This window comes from Tarenaya hassleriana, unplaced genomic scaffold, assembly GCF_000463585.1.
Source record: "Tarenaya hassleriana unplaced genomic scaffold, ASM46358v1 Cleome7, whole genome shotgun sequence".
Lineage (NCBI taxonomy): Eukaryota > Viridiplantae > Streptophyta > Magnoliopsida > Brassicales > Cleomaceae > Tarenaya > Tarenaya hassleriana.
Window position 1 is genome coordinate 1,902,954 of NW_010969548.1, and position 13,646 is coordinate 1,916,599.

At 37.5% G+C, this 13,646-nt stretch overlaps 3 protein-coding genes across 4 annotated transcripts; all 3 read right to left on the reverse strand.

Annotated features, from left to right (window-relative positions):
* Positions 1-289: 289 nt before the first annotated feature.
* LOC104800774 (thioredoxin domain-containing protein PLP3A-like) lies at positions 290-2,364 on the reverse strand. The gene is made up of 9 exons (XM_010523690.1): positions 2,248-2,364; positions 2,048-2,150; positions 1,542-1,616; positions 1,392-1,439; positions 1,160-1,302; positions 998-1,070; positions 814-875; positions 630-727; positions 290-552 (listed from the first exon to the last, which is right to left on the reverse strand). Exons 2-9 carry the CDS (start codon positions 2,129-2,131, stop codon positions 443-445), a joined length of 693 nt encoding a protein of 230 aa, XP_010521992.1. The 5' UTR covers positions 2,132-2,150; positions 2,248-2,364; the 3' UTR covers positions 290-442.
* A 211-nt stretch (positions 2,365-2,575) lies between these two features.
* On the reverse strand, positions 2,576-4,981 carry LOC104800776 (UDP-glycosyltransferase 87A1-like). Its single transcript, XM_010523692.2, has 2 exons — positions 4,408-4,981; positions 2,576-3,639 (listed from the first exon to the last, which is right to left on the reverse strand). Exons 1-2 carry the CDS (start codon positions 4,904-4,906, stop codon positions 2,753-2,755), a joined length of 1,386 nt encoding a protein of 461 aa, XP_010521994.1. The 5' UTR covers positions 4,907-4,981; the 3' UTR covers positions 2,576-2,752.
* Positions 3,754-10,200, reverse strand: LOC104800775 (LOB domain-containing protein 12). 2 transcript variants are annotated; one of them, XM_019201051.1, is made up of 3 exons: positions 9,870-10,200; positions 9,400-9,658; positions 3,754-3,990 (listed from the first exon to the last, which is right to left on the reverse strand). In XM_019201051.1, the coding sequence occupies exons 1-3, from the start codon at positions 10,032-10,034 to the stop codon at positions 3,893-3,895; spliced, it is 522 nt and encodes a 173-aa protein (XP_019056596.1). In that variant the 5' UTR covers positions 10,035-10,200; the 3' UTR covers positions 3,754-3,892. The 2 variants fall into 2 exon arrangements, with proteins under 2 accessions (XP_019056596.1, XP_010521993.1); XM_010523691.2 differs by lacking the exon at positions 3,754-3,990 and having other exon boundaries at positions 9,042-9,658.
* Positions 10,201-13,646: the final 3,446 nt, after the last annotated feature.

The window sequence follows — 13,646 nt, forward strand, 5'->3', positions numbered from 1 at the left end:
ACCCCAGTGTTTTGATAGTGGTAGATAATGCAGATTAACCGGAATGAGTTGGAGAAAGAAAAGTGAATTAAATATCTTAATTTTACCATCGAGTAAATATATACAGACACCGGATTTAAATCCTACAATCAAATGATCGGTATGACCATACGATCACATCCGGTCACCCCACGAATATCCAATTTCTAGCATCCAACCCGGTCGAACCGGCCCTAATTTGGAATACCACGGCACGGTTTACATAGATCTCAAGCCAAAAGACTACTCTTGCTGGCATAATTCATTAATCATTACTAATCCAACCGAAAATATTTGAATTTTAAGATATTACATCAAATTTGTCCTTACATAGCCTCGAGCCATTTTTAAAAAATAAGACGGGAAGGAAAAAAAACAGCAGCAGTGAAGATACAGAAACAGTAATGCGATCTCAAAGTGAAAATCAGTCTGAATCAGAGTCGATGTTCAAAGAGGACCTAACTGTTCGGCGTCTCATCTCTTGCCATTCATCTTCTTCACCCTCTTCCTCCTCTTTCTTCTCACTTAGAAAACCTGCTAATAAAGATCCATACTTTCAGTGACTATTCTCTAAAAGAAGATGCAATCACATCCGATCTCATCCCTCGTACCTTTTCTAATCAGAAGATTCTCCAATGTCTTCGTGCCGAAATCGTCTTTAGCACCCAAATCCTGAAACCCGATTAGCCTATCCGTCGCCACTCCCTTTCTGAGCATATCATCAGATTCACCTTGTCAAGTATGAGCTTAACATAGAGGATGTGTATATAACAATGAGAGGAGATAGTGATGTACCTGAAAAGCACAACACAAGGCAAAGTCTTGATTGCAAGCTTCGTAACAAAGAAGGGGGCATTCTGCATTTTGAAGTTTGGCTAGCATTAGGTTCACAACGAAGGGATCCAAACCCGAAACTGAGTTGCAAAAGAGAGAACTAATCCGTATTCTTCCTCCCTTTCTGGTAAAGCTTTTCACTGACCTCTGCATCCAGTTTGATGAACTTTGTGTCCGTATGCCTTGGTGTAAGGGCTTTAAGATGCTTGTCCATTATCCTACAATGGTCCATTGTATGGGATTTGGTTACAAATTGGCATTTTTTAGAAGAAAATGCTAGCCTGAGAGAGGAAGAAATGGAATTTACTTGCAACGGTAGAATTCCTTGTGGTAGAAATGACATATCACTTTCTCACTCCCCGTAACTTCACCCAAGAAGTCGCCCTCGCTTATCTCTCGGTATTCCCCATGTCCTTGCCTTTTCAATTTTTCTCGTTTCTCGGCTACTTTCTGTCCATATAGATCTTGGGGTCAGTCATCTATATCTTTCCATTTACATAAGAAAAAACAAAGAAAGATTAGAATGGTTAGATTTAAACCTTGAGGGCTGCGATCCTATCCGCATGCAATTTTTCTAGCTCGGGATCCTACAGAGCATGAGCAAGCTGAGTCTTCCATAGAAAACCATAGGCATTGAATAGAGAAATAAAACGAGCAAGCAATGTAGATGGAAAAAAAAAAGAACATACATCCATCAGTTCATCAAGATCAATCTCTTCATTGACGGGATTTGATGCTTGCGCCTTTTCTTGTGCTAGAATTTCCTGCACATCCCAATGTAGAAAGCATCAGAACGCATTAGATCTACCAATCACTGCACTAACACGTCCTTCCACCAACGTTAACATTCCATTAAACCTATATTTTTATCAAGATCATCAAACAATCCTTTCGGCAATTCGGTAAAAAGTTTTAATCTTTGGCAACCAAACAAGTTTGAATGCATTTACACACACCACCGAAACAACAAGCACAAGAGCTTCATCACATCCTTTTTTTAATATACACAGAAATTCGAAACCCTTGTACGGGAATAACGTCTGGTAATAATAAGAACTCACACCAAATTCATATTGGGAAAAACCCCAAATCTGGACACGAGAATCTTTCGCTCAGACCGCGATGATCCTCCAAAACAAAGCGACCAAGGAATTGTGCCGATAGATTAATCAATAAATAGAGGAAAAATCTCTACCTTTTGATAATCTCTGGCAGCTGCGGCCATGACACCACCGAATGCGAGATTGGACAAAGTCGACTTAACCGCGTCTGGATCCATCTTTGGCAACACTCTGTCCCTGCACCAAACGCAAGCACAACAACGCATCAGAAGAAAAACCTCGGAATGATCATCTCAGAATTCAAGCCACCCAAAGTATCAATCCGAGTTCCTACCCTCGCAAGATTCAGGCGAAGACGAAATCCCGCTTTTATCTTCCGAATGATTTTGAATTCACCTGAAGAAAACCTATACGAGAAATGGAAAAAGAACAAACGCTGATTTCAGTTCAGACGGATACAAACGAACGAAACGCTGCGTTTTGAAGGAGAAGTATTCTTTTAAGGCTTGGGTTTACTGTTCGGTGTATAAATATAATGGGCCAGGCCCAAATACTCCAAAAGAAAATTTTAGATTTTTTTAAAGCATTTAATTTCCCAGTCCAAATTATTGTGTTCTAAATAAACGCTGTATTGAGCTGAATTAGATCGCGTACTTGTGACATTCAAATAGACATGACATCCTCCTCATATAGAACACACACGTAAAAGAACAGATATGCATGCATGCATGCAACAAGTCCCACGTAGAAAGGATCAATCAAGTTCTAACAAAACTATCCATGTCCAAGTAAGACCATTGATTAACAAATACAACGACATCAAACCAGACAATGAGATCTCAAGGAAACTTGGTAATGATGTCTCTAATGAAAGCATTGATGTTACCATCAGATGAACCACCTTCTGCAATCGCAGCCCGGCAAATCTCGCTAAGTTCACGAGCCCTTCTCCTCATCTCCTTCACCTCCTCGTTCTCCAAATCCATAAATCCCTTCACAATCCCCTCGATATCATCTCTCTTGATCAAATCCTCCTCGTCCTTTCCCTTGATCCTCACCCCGACCCTCCAGTCCTCCACGATCATTTTCCCGTTCAGAATCTGATCCCAAAACAACGGAAACGCCAGTATCGGTAGGCCAGCGTATGTGCCCTCCAGAGTGGAGTTAAACCCGCAATGAGACCAGAATCCGCCCACGGCCGCATGGCTCAACACCCGGAGCTGATCGCACCAGCTCACCACTAGCCCCTGGCAATCACCGAGAGCCTCTTTCAGCACGGACGCGCCCCCACGCGCCACCCAGATGAACCGGACACCACTGTCCTTCACTCCGGCGACGATTTCGTCCATTTGGGCTTTGGAAACCGAAAGAAAACTCCCCTGGGAAATGTAAAGCACGGAGCTTTCCGGTTGCTGGTCAAGCCACCGGAGGTAATCATGATCACCACGGTTGCCATCATTGGAATCGGAAAGTTCTGTGAAAGGTATTGATGGGCCGATGGTGTAGACCGGGAAATGGAACTTGGAGGTGAAAAAGTCGACAGCTTTGTGTTCGAGCTCGTAGGCTGAGGTGAAGAGAAGGTAGTTAGCTTTGAAGAGCTCGTCGAAACACCTCTTGGCCTTGTTGAACACTTGGTGGCTGTAGCCGTGGTAGATCGCCGGCAGGTCGCGGAGCCTCGTCGGGGGTAATCCCGGGATGTAGTCCACGATCTCGTCCTCTTTGGATCCTAAAGGATCATGCATTTTCAAACAATCCCGTATTTATGCGCATCAACCATGTATATATAAATGTGGAATTCCCGGGTTTCTTTTTATCGAATTTGGTGAAAATTTTGGGGAACTAATTTCATGCTCTCTCTCTCTCTCTCTCTCTCTCTCTCTCTGGACCACAAAGCCAAAAAACGTAAGAAGAAACGGACGCATGTGGGAAACTTTTCCACTGAGGAAATTAGACCGACAAAGATGAGTTAAGTAATTTGGCTAAGTCCAGAGAGACTCTTGCTTCAGAGGGTCTTGCATTTGCATTATAGAGCTTGAAGAGGCTAAGTTAGTGCTGAACTGTCCAGACACAGCGTAACCCAAGTGGCTGTTGTTGGAAAGAGTCCTAATTACCCAAAATTTAGTCGATTTTTCCAGCCTAAGAACAGTGAATCATGGAGTAAATAATTTTCACTGGTTCAAAATATACACGAGACAAGAACAACGGAACAGAACAGGACAGTGAAGATGCTAAGTGGGAGGATCACACACGCATCTTAATGAACCGTATTACCTAATACTTCCACATGTAATTATGCCAATCAACAAAATCTAATCCACATACTAACTGTGAGTTTACATAATATAGGCATTAGGGGCTAGTTGTTGAAGATTTATGCAATTTTCGCGATAACAAGTGACATTTTGGAATCAATAACTCGATTGAAGCAAACAATCAAATCAACGAACTTTTACTGGGACTAGTTTGTCTGAATATGAAACCGAGCTCAAGTTACCTGACGGGTCGACGGGAAAGTGGCCGTGTCGGGCGAGGTCGTCGGAGTGAAGGAAGAGGGAGAGAATCGTCGCCGACATGGTCCAGAGAGAAGCCACCGGAATATTCCTCCGGCGACCGACGGCGACGGCCCAGACAACGTAAGTGTCAGCGATTATGGCGGCGGGAGGCGGCGACCCGGGCAGGCCGTCGAGGAGGTTCTCGAAGGGCTCCTCGAGCTTCGTGAAGACGGCGTCGACGAACCCGATGAAGTCATCGGCGCGAACGAGCTCGGAAGGGATGACGTTGGGGAGGGTGGCGAGTCGGATCGAGTCGGGTCTCGGGTCGGATCCTATGAACCCGGCCCACTCCTCCGTCACGACGAAGGTGACGGTGAGGTTTGGGTTGCGGTGGAGGAGGAGCTTGCAGAGGTTCATCATCGGGTTGATGTGGCCTCTGCCGGGATAAGGCATGGCCACCACGTGGCGCGTTTTGGTTGGTTGAGGCTCTCTCTGCTCCATGGGTTGCGGAGTGTGTGATCCTGGTCGGTGGTGACGATGAGTAGGCGGGGAAACGTTGTTCTCGAGTCTTGGAAAGACGGGAGAAAATCTAAATCACGAGAAGGACACGTGGCATCCTTCGGTTGGTTATACTCAGGATGAGGAGAAGGAATCTAAAACTTTAATCAATGATCATTCGCCACATGGGACTGTGTGAAAAAAACGGAAAGGTCACGTGCCTTTGACTGATTAAACACAATGCTGAAGACATTTGTTCTTTTGTTTTTTTGGTTCTCTCATAAATTTTGTTCACCCATAAATTTCGAAAATTAAAGTTTTTTTTCATATCTTCAATATTTTAAAACTGAAATTCAAATAAAAAATAGATAATTAAACTACGGTTATTGGAAATTTTTCGTATTAGATTTTAAAAAACTATAAGCGTAGAAAAAATTATCCAATATTTTAAACTTATCTCTAGTTCTCTCTAGTCTCTACACCCCTTTTCTTTAAATTGTGATGATATAAATTAGCCTTTTTCGGTGGGAAAAAACGCATTTTTTTTTCTCAAAATGAAAATATTTGGGGGTAAATTGGAAAGGGCCAATAATAGAGTGACGGGCCTCCACGTAACTGTTGGTCGGTAAGTACCAGTCTTTGGAACTATTGGACCTTGTCTTTTCCAATTTGAAGTAGGACCATGTCCTTTTCCTTAGTTGTCTTGTTTTTTTTTTTTCGTACATTTTCGACACGTCCACAAAAAATTAAAAACAAATATTACAATTCTATAAAATAAATCCTAAAAATCTAAATGTCTAAAAATTTAAAAAGTATATAGTTCACGACTAATTTAAAGGCCTATAAATCTAACATGTAATAATGATCACAACAAAAACATGGACCATCGGGCAAAACGCCAAAGGTGAGGCCACACACAAGGACGTAATCAGTAAAGTTTCAACTACATGATGAACTTTTGAAGCCCACCACTTACAGAGGAAATGGCAGGGACGTCAAATGGCCGAATTGGTAGGGGTGACAAAAGGGTCGAGCCCGGTCCAAACCCGCTTTTGGCCCGTATTTTTTTTTGGGTCAGCCTGATCCGACTATGTAGACAAACGGGTTTCGATTTTTGAAGTCTAAACCCATAAATGTTTCGGACGAGTTCGGGTTGGATACCGGAACTCGGGCTTTTTTATATATCTAGGAAATGACCATTTAATCATACGTGTACTCACATCGGCATTGAATATTTTGGATATTACTTTAGATATTTTCATTAGATATTTTCTCATCCCTCTCCCTTCACCAACCGACCCTGCAAATAAACCGTTCCAAACCGATAAAATCTGTCGCATACAGACGTTAAAAAGCTATTTAGATTAAAGGCGGATTAGACCAGGGTTATTTGGTTTAGTTTCTGATTTCTATAAATAACCGATTTTCTCCATTTTGAATGAAATAACGAAAGAAATAATGTATTGGACAAAGAGAATCAAACCCACGATAAAATGCAAACCGAATACAAACCAACCATGACAATTGCAAACGAATACAAACAAAAAACAATACCGGTATAGCTAACCAAAATCATTATCTAATAAAATATACCTAAGTAAATCAATTAAAGCACTGCAATTTAAAGTTATATTTATGTATAGTTTCTTTACAATGTATATAGTATATACTAGTAGACATATGTAAAGAAACTAGACAAATGTCACCTTCTTTACACATATGTGTGTGTGTGTGGATATTTTGTGTGTATGTATAATCATTGATATTTTGTGCTTACGTAGTTTGCATCGAAAATCAAACCCGAAGTATTATATTTTATAAGATAACAGATTTAATTGATACAATATCAACCAATCATTAATTGAGGCTTTGCGGAATGTGAAATGATTAAAAGATTGCTATAATTTTTAGAAACAAAATTCCATACCAATGCATGTTTGTGTAGAATGTAATAGTAGTGCTGCTATATATATATGTGTGTGTGTGTATATATTAATATATATATATATATATATATATATATATATATATATATATATAACCTAATGGGTCACTCTATGGTCCTTCTCTTCTTTAATTATTATTTAACATTTGTTTGGCATTGAAAAACTTAGTTTGCATTTGGACACACATGATTAAAAGACTAAATATTTTCAAGAACATGCATGGTGCACATGCATGCACGTCTACGTGTAATTAAACAAATCCATAATTCCGTCTATCATACAGATTGACTAAATGTATTTTTTTCATGGTTTGACTATTATTATTATTATTATTATTATTATTATTATTATTATTATTATTATTATTATTATTATTGAAAAATTGCATCAGAGTAGAGTTAACGATTAAATATTCTTAAATAATTATATGATATGATGTGAAAAGACAGTTATTATAATAATAAGTTCCCTGGCTTGGTGCGATCGAAAAATCCGAACTAGAGGTATTTGAAAAAATCATAATAAATTAAGAACATGATTGTTTTTTTAGTTATAAGATTCTTCCCATGACAGTCCATACATTGATATTTCGTGTACTTGTCACATGAACGTTCATAATAGATAACATAATCAAATTCAACACCACTTCTCTCTCCTTTTTTTATTTTCTACGATGAATAAAGACCTGAAATATTTTAGTATAACTTTGAGGACGAGCATTCCAGCAACAGTGGATCGATGTGACGACTTTATCTTGCAACGCGTAAAATAAAAAACTAACGATCAATCATATCAGGTCGGTCGAATAACTTAATCAAATTATAAGGGTTGAATGATGTGATGTGGATATGTGAATCTCAATAATAAATCATATAATCGCTAAAAAAATTAAAATCTACTAACTGCCCGTGTATAATAAAATAGATTTACGATCAAATTAAGTGTGTATTTCATCAATCTTAATATTTTATAGAATAGTACATACATCAGGTGCCTGAAGATGTTCGTATTCAAAAAGCAATGGAGTTAAAACGTAAACAAATGTATATTAATATGTAATGTTCTCAAGATAACGGTCACATCAAGCTGACTTGGCAGCGGATCAGAACATCAAGGGCTCAAGTAGATTGGTTCAACCTTGTTTGGATCAAGGTAACATCCCCGAGGCTTAGCCTTCTGATGTGGCAAGTGATGCTGCAGCGTTTGCCTACCAAGGATCGGCTAGTCAGATGGGGTATCCAGGTGGACACAACCTGCTCACTCTGCGGATTGAAAGACAAATCTCTCCCGCATCTCTTCTTCGACTGCCCTTTCAGCTCGGCAGTATGGCAACACTACGCCTCGCGATGTTGGAACTCACCACCATCCGATTTTCGAGATCTTGTCTCGTGGTTTAGAAGCCACGCCGTAAACTCGACCAGGAACAGAGGTACTCTCGCTAAGGTACTTTGCCAAATCACAATTGATCTGTTGACGAAAAGAAAGGAACGTCAGAACATTCCGCAGAAAGGCGAGAACGATACAACAAATCCGGATCAGACTGGACCGACATATGAGAACCCTTCTAATATCTGCGCAGATGGGGAAAACTCAAGCACATACTCGGTTACTCGAGGACTGGTACTACCACACGAACGGACTAAGATAGGCTGATGATATGCTGCTCCTAGGACCTTTAACGGAACTTTTTTACCACTTGTTAATGGGAATCCAATCTTTTGTATAAGTTTTTGTTTTACCATCGGATGTAACTTTTGGAAAATTAATACAATCACATCAAAAAAAAAAAAAAGATAACGGTCACATTAAATCAAACAATTAATGGGTACAGCTTTTCATGAACTTTTTCTTCATACGTTTAGTGCTGAAATGAAATCATCAATATAAGAAATTAAATCCACGTTGTATATATTCATGGTTGCTGTAGTGGAACTATATTAAATACATCGATTAGTAACTAGAAGCAAACGATGAGAGACATAAGTAATGTTGGTTACTGACTGAAACATTAGTAGGGTTTGTTACCTTCGGTTTTGAATGGGTTTGACTTTTGTCTCCGTACCTTTAAGTGGACAGAGAGAGAACGGGTCTAAGTTCAGAGATCTTTTTCTTGTCGTGTAATAAAGATCTAATTTTTACTGTTTAAACAATAAGAAAAGAGACTGAAAACCATGTGAGACCGAGGAAAAAGATTAAACGATCTCTAACGCCTCTGCTTCTGCTTTGAACGTAACAAAGGAACTCACTCTACATCCGATCATCACATGCATGCACTCGGGCTTTTGACTTTTACAACTTTTCTTACACACGACATCTAATTTCATGCTCTCTCTCTCTCTCTCTCTCTCTCTCTCTGGACCACAAAGCCAAAAAACGTAAGAAGAAACGGACGCATGTGGGAAACTTTTCCACTGAGGAAATTAGACCGACAAAGATGAGTTAAGTAATTTGGCTAAGTCCAGAGAGACTCTTGCTTCAGAGGGTCTTGCATTTGCATTATAGAGCTTGAAGAGGCTAAGTTAGTGCTGAACTGTCCAGACACAGCGTAACCCAAGTGGCTGTTGTTGTTGTACCAGAGGGATTTGTCGTCTTGGTCTACAAGTACTTGAGATTGTACGGTCGGCTCGTTCTGCATCTGAATGCAGAGGATCTCGGCCTGAGCCACAGCTAGTTGCATCTGAAGCTGCGAGACTTGATTCTGTAAATACGAGATAGCTCCCACGCAGCCATAGACAGGGTCTCTCACTCGCGCGTTGGCTTCGAACACTAGACTGTTCACTGCATCGACTCTCTGGTGAACTGGGAGCTCCTGAAGAGAGAGAGAGAGAGAGAGAGTACAATCAATCAATAACATGCTTGAGTTAAATCACGACATCTACGGATGCAATATTAGAGCGCAGCAAGGAAGTTCGTACAAATATGTGCGCAAGTGTGTGTATACATAGCTTTCACCAAAAGATTATAAATTTATAGTAACAATCAAAAGAACAAATGAGTTGTAGACAGAAAGAGGAGGAAACCTGAAGCATTTTGCTGACGTTACTGGCGCCGAAGACCTTATGGACGATGGCGAATTTGTGAGGATCGTCGGGAGGGAAGTAAGGAGCGAAAATACAGTCCTTTGCGCAGCGGCGTCTCAGCAGTTTACAAGACGCACATGGCGATGAACCAGCTGATCCTCCCATCTCTTATATATATATATGTATGTGTGTATATATATCTTATATATGTCCGAAAGACAAACTTTATAATTAAGGGTTTTTACGATCGAGAGGATCTCTTTTTTTTTTCCTTGTGGCGGTGAGGTTGGAAGTTAAGAGAAGGAGGAGGAAGAAGAAAGCTTAGAGAGCTAAAGAGAGAGGGTTTTGAGGTGTGTGTATTTATAATGGTTTGGAAGACTCTCGCGTTCACATCACATGTGTTCATCATTCACAACTTTACTTGTACATACATATATATGTGTGTGTATTTTTATAATATATCCTTTTTGTTTAGGCTTGTCAATACGTATGTATGTATGCATGTGCCGTTTTATTATATATATCCATTTTCTGTACACACATATACATATGATTATCCGTGTATGTTAGGCCAAACAACTATACCATAGACACGTAAATTGACGATTTTATCCCTGAGGGGAAGGAGGACTTTGTGGCAAAGGAGATGGCAATATCGTCAATATGAAAATAAATGGGATGACCACCACCACCACCGCCTAGGCGCGTGATAATGGTTGGCGTTTCATGCAGTTTTCAAGTACTTCTCCCACGTTCCTTTTGGTTGACTCTTCCCTCTCTCTCTCTAACACACGACGACAATCGTACATTAGTTCATCACTATTTTTCGTCTCGATATTCTCATTTCATATGGCAGATTGTTTTGTCCATTAATTTAATTTAATTTCCGTGTTTTATTAATAAAATCGAGGATAATGAGATGGGGTGGTTATAGGTTGATATATCTATTTAATTATAATCGGTTATGTATAAGCTATATTGTAAAAATCATGATGTTTAGAACAAATCAAGAAAATAATAAAGAGAAATATATATGGATTAATAATATACTAAACGCGTGTTAAAAAAATAGAAAGAAAAAAATAAACCAATGTATGATATACATACCATGTAAAAGAGATGCAAAGTGTTCGTACCGCCTGAATTTAAAATTTAAGTTCAGGAGAAAAATGCATATTCTAATTATATGGATTCTTCGCGATATTTGGATTAGTTTGGATTTCTACTCAAAAAAAAAATTGAGGGGTATAATTTGCCAAGTTTCCATTTTTTTGAAGTAAAAAATATTTACCAGTAAAATAGATAACTAAGAAAAACATACGAGAATTTTTAATCTATTAAGGAAAAAAACATGTTATATGGTTATGCGATCTTGAAAAAATATATATATATGACACGTGGGCGGCCTATATTTGACCCACTTTTTGGTTTCCTATTTGCGAAATAAAAGAAAAGGAAAGGTTAGGATTTATGGTTTAGGGACTTGACTATAGGAGTGATAAGGACGTACGTGAAACCCTAATTCGGACCAAAGACTCCCGAGAGAAATGGTCTCAACGTGAATGTTTGTTGGCTCGGCGGACATTCACATGAAAAGTGCAACCGTTTCTCTTCTCCCACGTTAAATAATTATTTAAATTTATATATAACACATAATTAAATATATATACTACTCCCGAGTTTTGATGTAAAGGAGACCGATTAATTAAGACAATAAATAATTCACAATTAATGGAAAATTGTGAGATAGAAAAAAGGGGCAGATTCTCTGAGGTCAGCGACTTCGATGCAACTCTTTGTCTTATTTAACTTATAAAAACAATGGTAAACGCCCTCCGTTCTTCGTCTTCTTAAACAATTATAAAAAAAAGGATATTATTTTAAATTCCTTTTTGAATTTGGTATTGTGAAATTAGTTACATGTCTCAAATAGTTATTTCTTTTTACTAGCTATTGTTAAAGATACATATTTTTGTTATTAAGTATATATATTAATAAATAAAATTAATATTTGATAATATGTATGCATAGAGTTTAGAGATGATCAAAAACCATATAGATGCACATATAATAATTTAATATCTTGATTTGGCGACAAACATTATACATCGATTTTAACTCCCCGGTCTATAACCGACCTTTTTAGATGCGTAGAAACTACACACGCAGTATTCAAAAAACCTAACGTTTTTTTTAAATATATATAAAATTGTTGGATATTGACTCGTAATATTGTGAAAGAGTGCGAAATTCAGATTTTTTTTCTTTTTTTTTTCTCTTTGTATAAACATTGTATGAAAAAAGGCTTTATATATATATATATATAAATAAAAAAAATAAAAAAGGGAGGGGGTGAAGAGAACAATTAAAATAAGAGCATTAGCAACAGAGGAAATTAATGCGAGACTCGCAAAACGAGATCCGACAGAAGCTACAATTAATCGAAGAAGGATATGGACATGCATGTTAGTTCATGAACTGAGTCTCTAAATGTCTGAAATTGAAGAGATTCTACCAAAATATAATAAAATAAAATTACGTAATCACATTTAATGCACACCCACGTGATTCCAAGCTTCTAATCCTTTGTTCCGAGAAAAAAAAAAGAAACAGCTCTCTTTTACCCCTAGCTTTCCGTGGCTCCTTCTACTACTACATTTAATTTCTCTCCTCTATATTATTATTATTATTATTATTATTATTATTATTATTATTATTATTATTATTATTATTATTATTATTATTATTATTATTATTATTTGTCTCACTAAAATTATTATTATTATTATTATTTGTCTCACTAAACTTTTTTTTAATAATTTCTCTAAAAATATTTTGAATTTCTTAAATCTGAGAACCACTTCTTTAATATATATGTATATATGCAACCTTTGAAAAATGACATACAACCTAAGAAAAGCATAATTAACTCCAGAGCGTTAATATATTTATTTGGTGTTAGAAAGCGAATAAAAAGTGTTTTTGATACTCTTAATAACAACAAAAATCATGGGCATTTTGCGGAATGTCCATACCTAAAGTGGAGGATATGAAACCATTTGACCAATTTTGTTCATCACCCACAATATATATATATATATATATATATATATATATATATTAAAAATCTCTATTTAAATTTAATTCCCCAAAAAACTAACAACTTGGATGCGCAACAAGGCGTCCAACAATTAATGTATGATGAATCAGATTTGTCTTTTTGCCTCCCCAACAAATACATAAAGTATCATATTCTATAAAAGAATTACCACTTTCTCTTTTTTTTTTCCCTCCAAAAAAGGGAATGGGCAAGGGAACACTTTGATCGATAAATAATTTCAGCCCATATATTAATTTTGGTCACTCCATCGACGTCTTATTTCAATATATAGAGAGGTTTAGGACCCAAGGCTGATTTACAACAAAAGAAACATGATGAATACCACAATTATTAAAAAAAAACATATTATATTATCCAAATGACTCATCTAGGATAAGATTTTTTTCCTTTAGTAAGAGGTATCCAGCAGTAACAAACAAAAATCGTTAAGTTGAAATCGAACTTTCAACTTAACGGCTCCGGGATTGACTCGCATGGTTACCAAAAAAAAACCTTCAACTTATAATTAATATCTTGACCTAATTCAAGAAAAAGAATTACGATATTTCTATTTGTGTGTTTGTTATCATCATCACGTTGAATATAACAGGAGGACCCATCTAGGAGAAGAATGGTTTAGGTTAAGGAACATACATATATATATATATATATATATA

What these genes read in the sequence shown, in the direction of transcription:
- LOC104800776 (XM_010523692.2), bottom strand. Translation starts at nt 4,906, where the DNA reads ATGGAGCAGAGAGAGCCTCAACCAACCAAAACGCGCCACGTGGTGGCC. An exon ending in CTTTCCCGTCGACCCGTCAG is followed by an intron (nt 3,640 to 4,407) that starts GTAACTTGAGCT and finishes ATGATCCTTTAG; the next exon opens with GATCCAAAGAGGACGAGATC.
- LOC104800775 (XM_019201051.1), bottom strand. Translation starts at nt 10,034, where the DNA reads ATGGGAGGATCAGCTGGTTCATCGCCATGTGCGTCTTGTAAACTGCTG. An exon ending in ACGTCAGCAAAATGCTTCAG is followed by an intron (nt 9,659 to 9,869) that starts GTTTCCTCCTCT and finishes CTCTCTCTTCAG; the next exon opens with GAGCTCCCAGTTCACCAGAG. An exon ending in CAACAACAACAGCCACTTGG is followed by an intron (nt 3,991 to 9,399) that starts GTTACGCTGTGT and finishes ACAGCCACTTGG; the next exon opens with GTTACGCTGTGTCTGGACAG.
- LOC104800774 (XM_010523690.1), bottom strand. Translation starts at nt 2,131, where the DNA reads ATGGATCCAGACGCGGTTAAGTCGACTTTGTCCAATCTCGCATTCGGT. An exon ending in CTGCCAGAGATTATCAAAAG is followed by an intron (nt 1,617 to 2,047) that starts GTAGAGATTTTT and finishes TGGGATGTGCAG; the next exon opens with GAAATTCTAGCACAAGAAAA. An exon ending in TCATCAAACTGGATGCAGAG is followed by an intron (nt 876 to 997) that starts GTCAGTGAAAAG and finishes TTCAAAATGCAG; the next exon opens with AATGCCCCCTTCTTTGTTAC.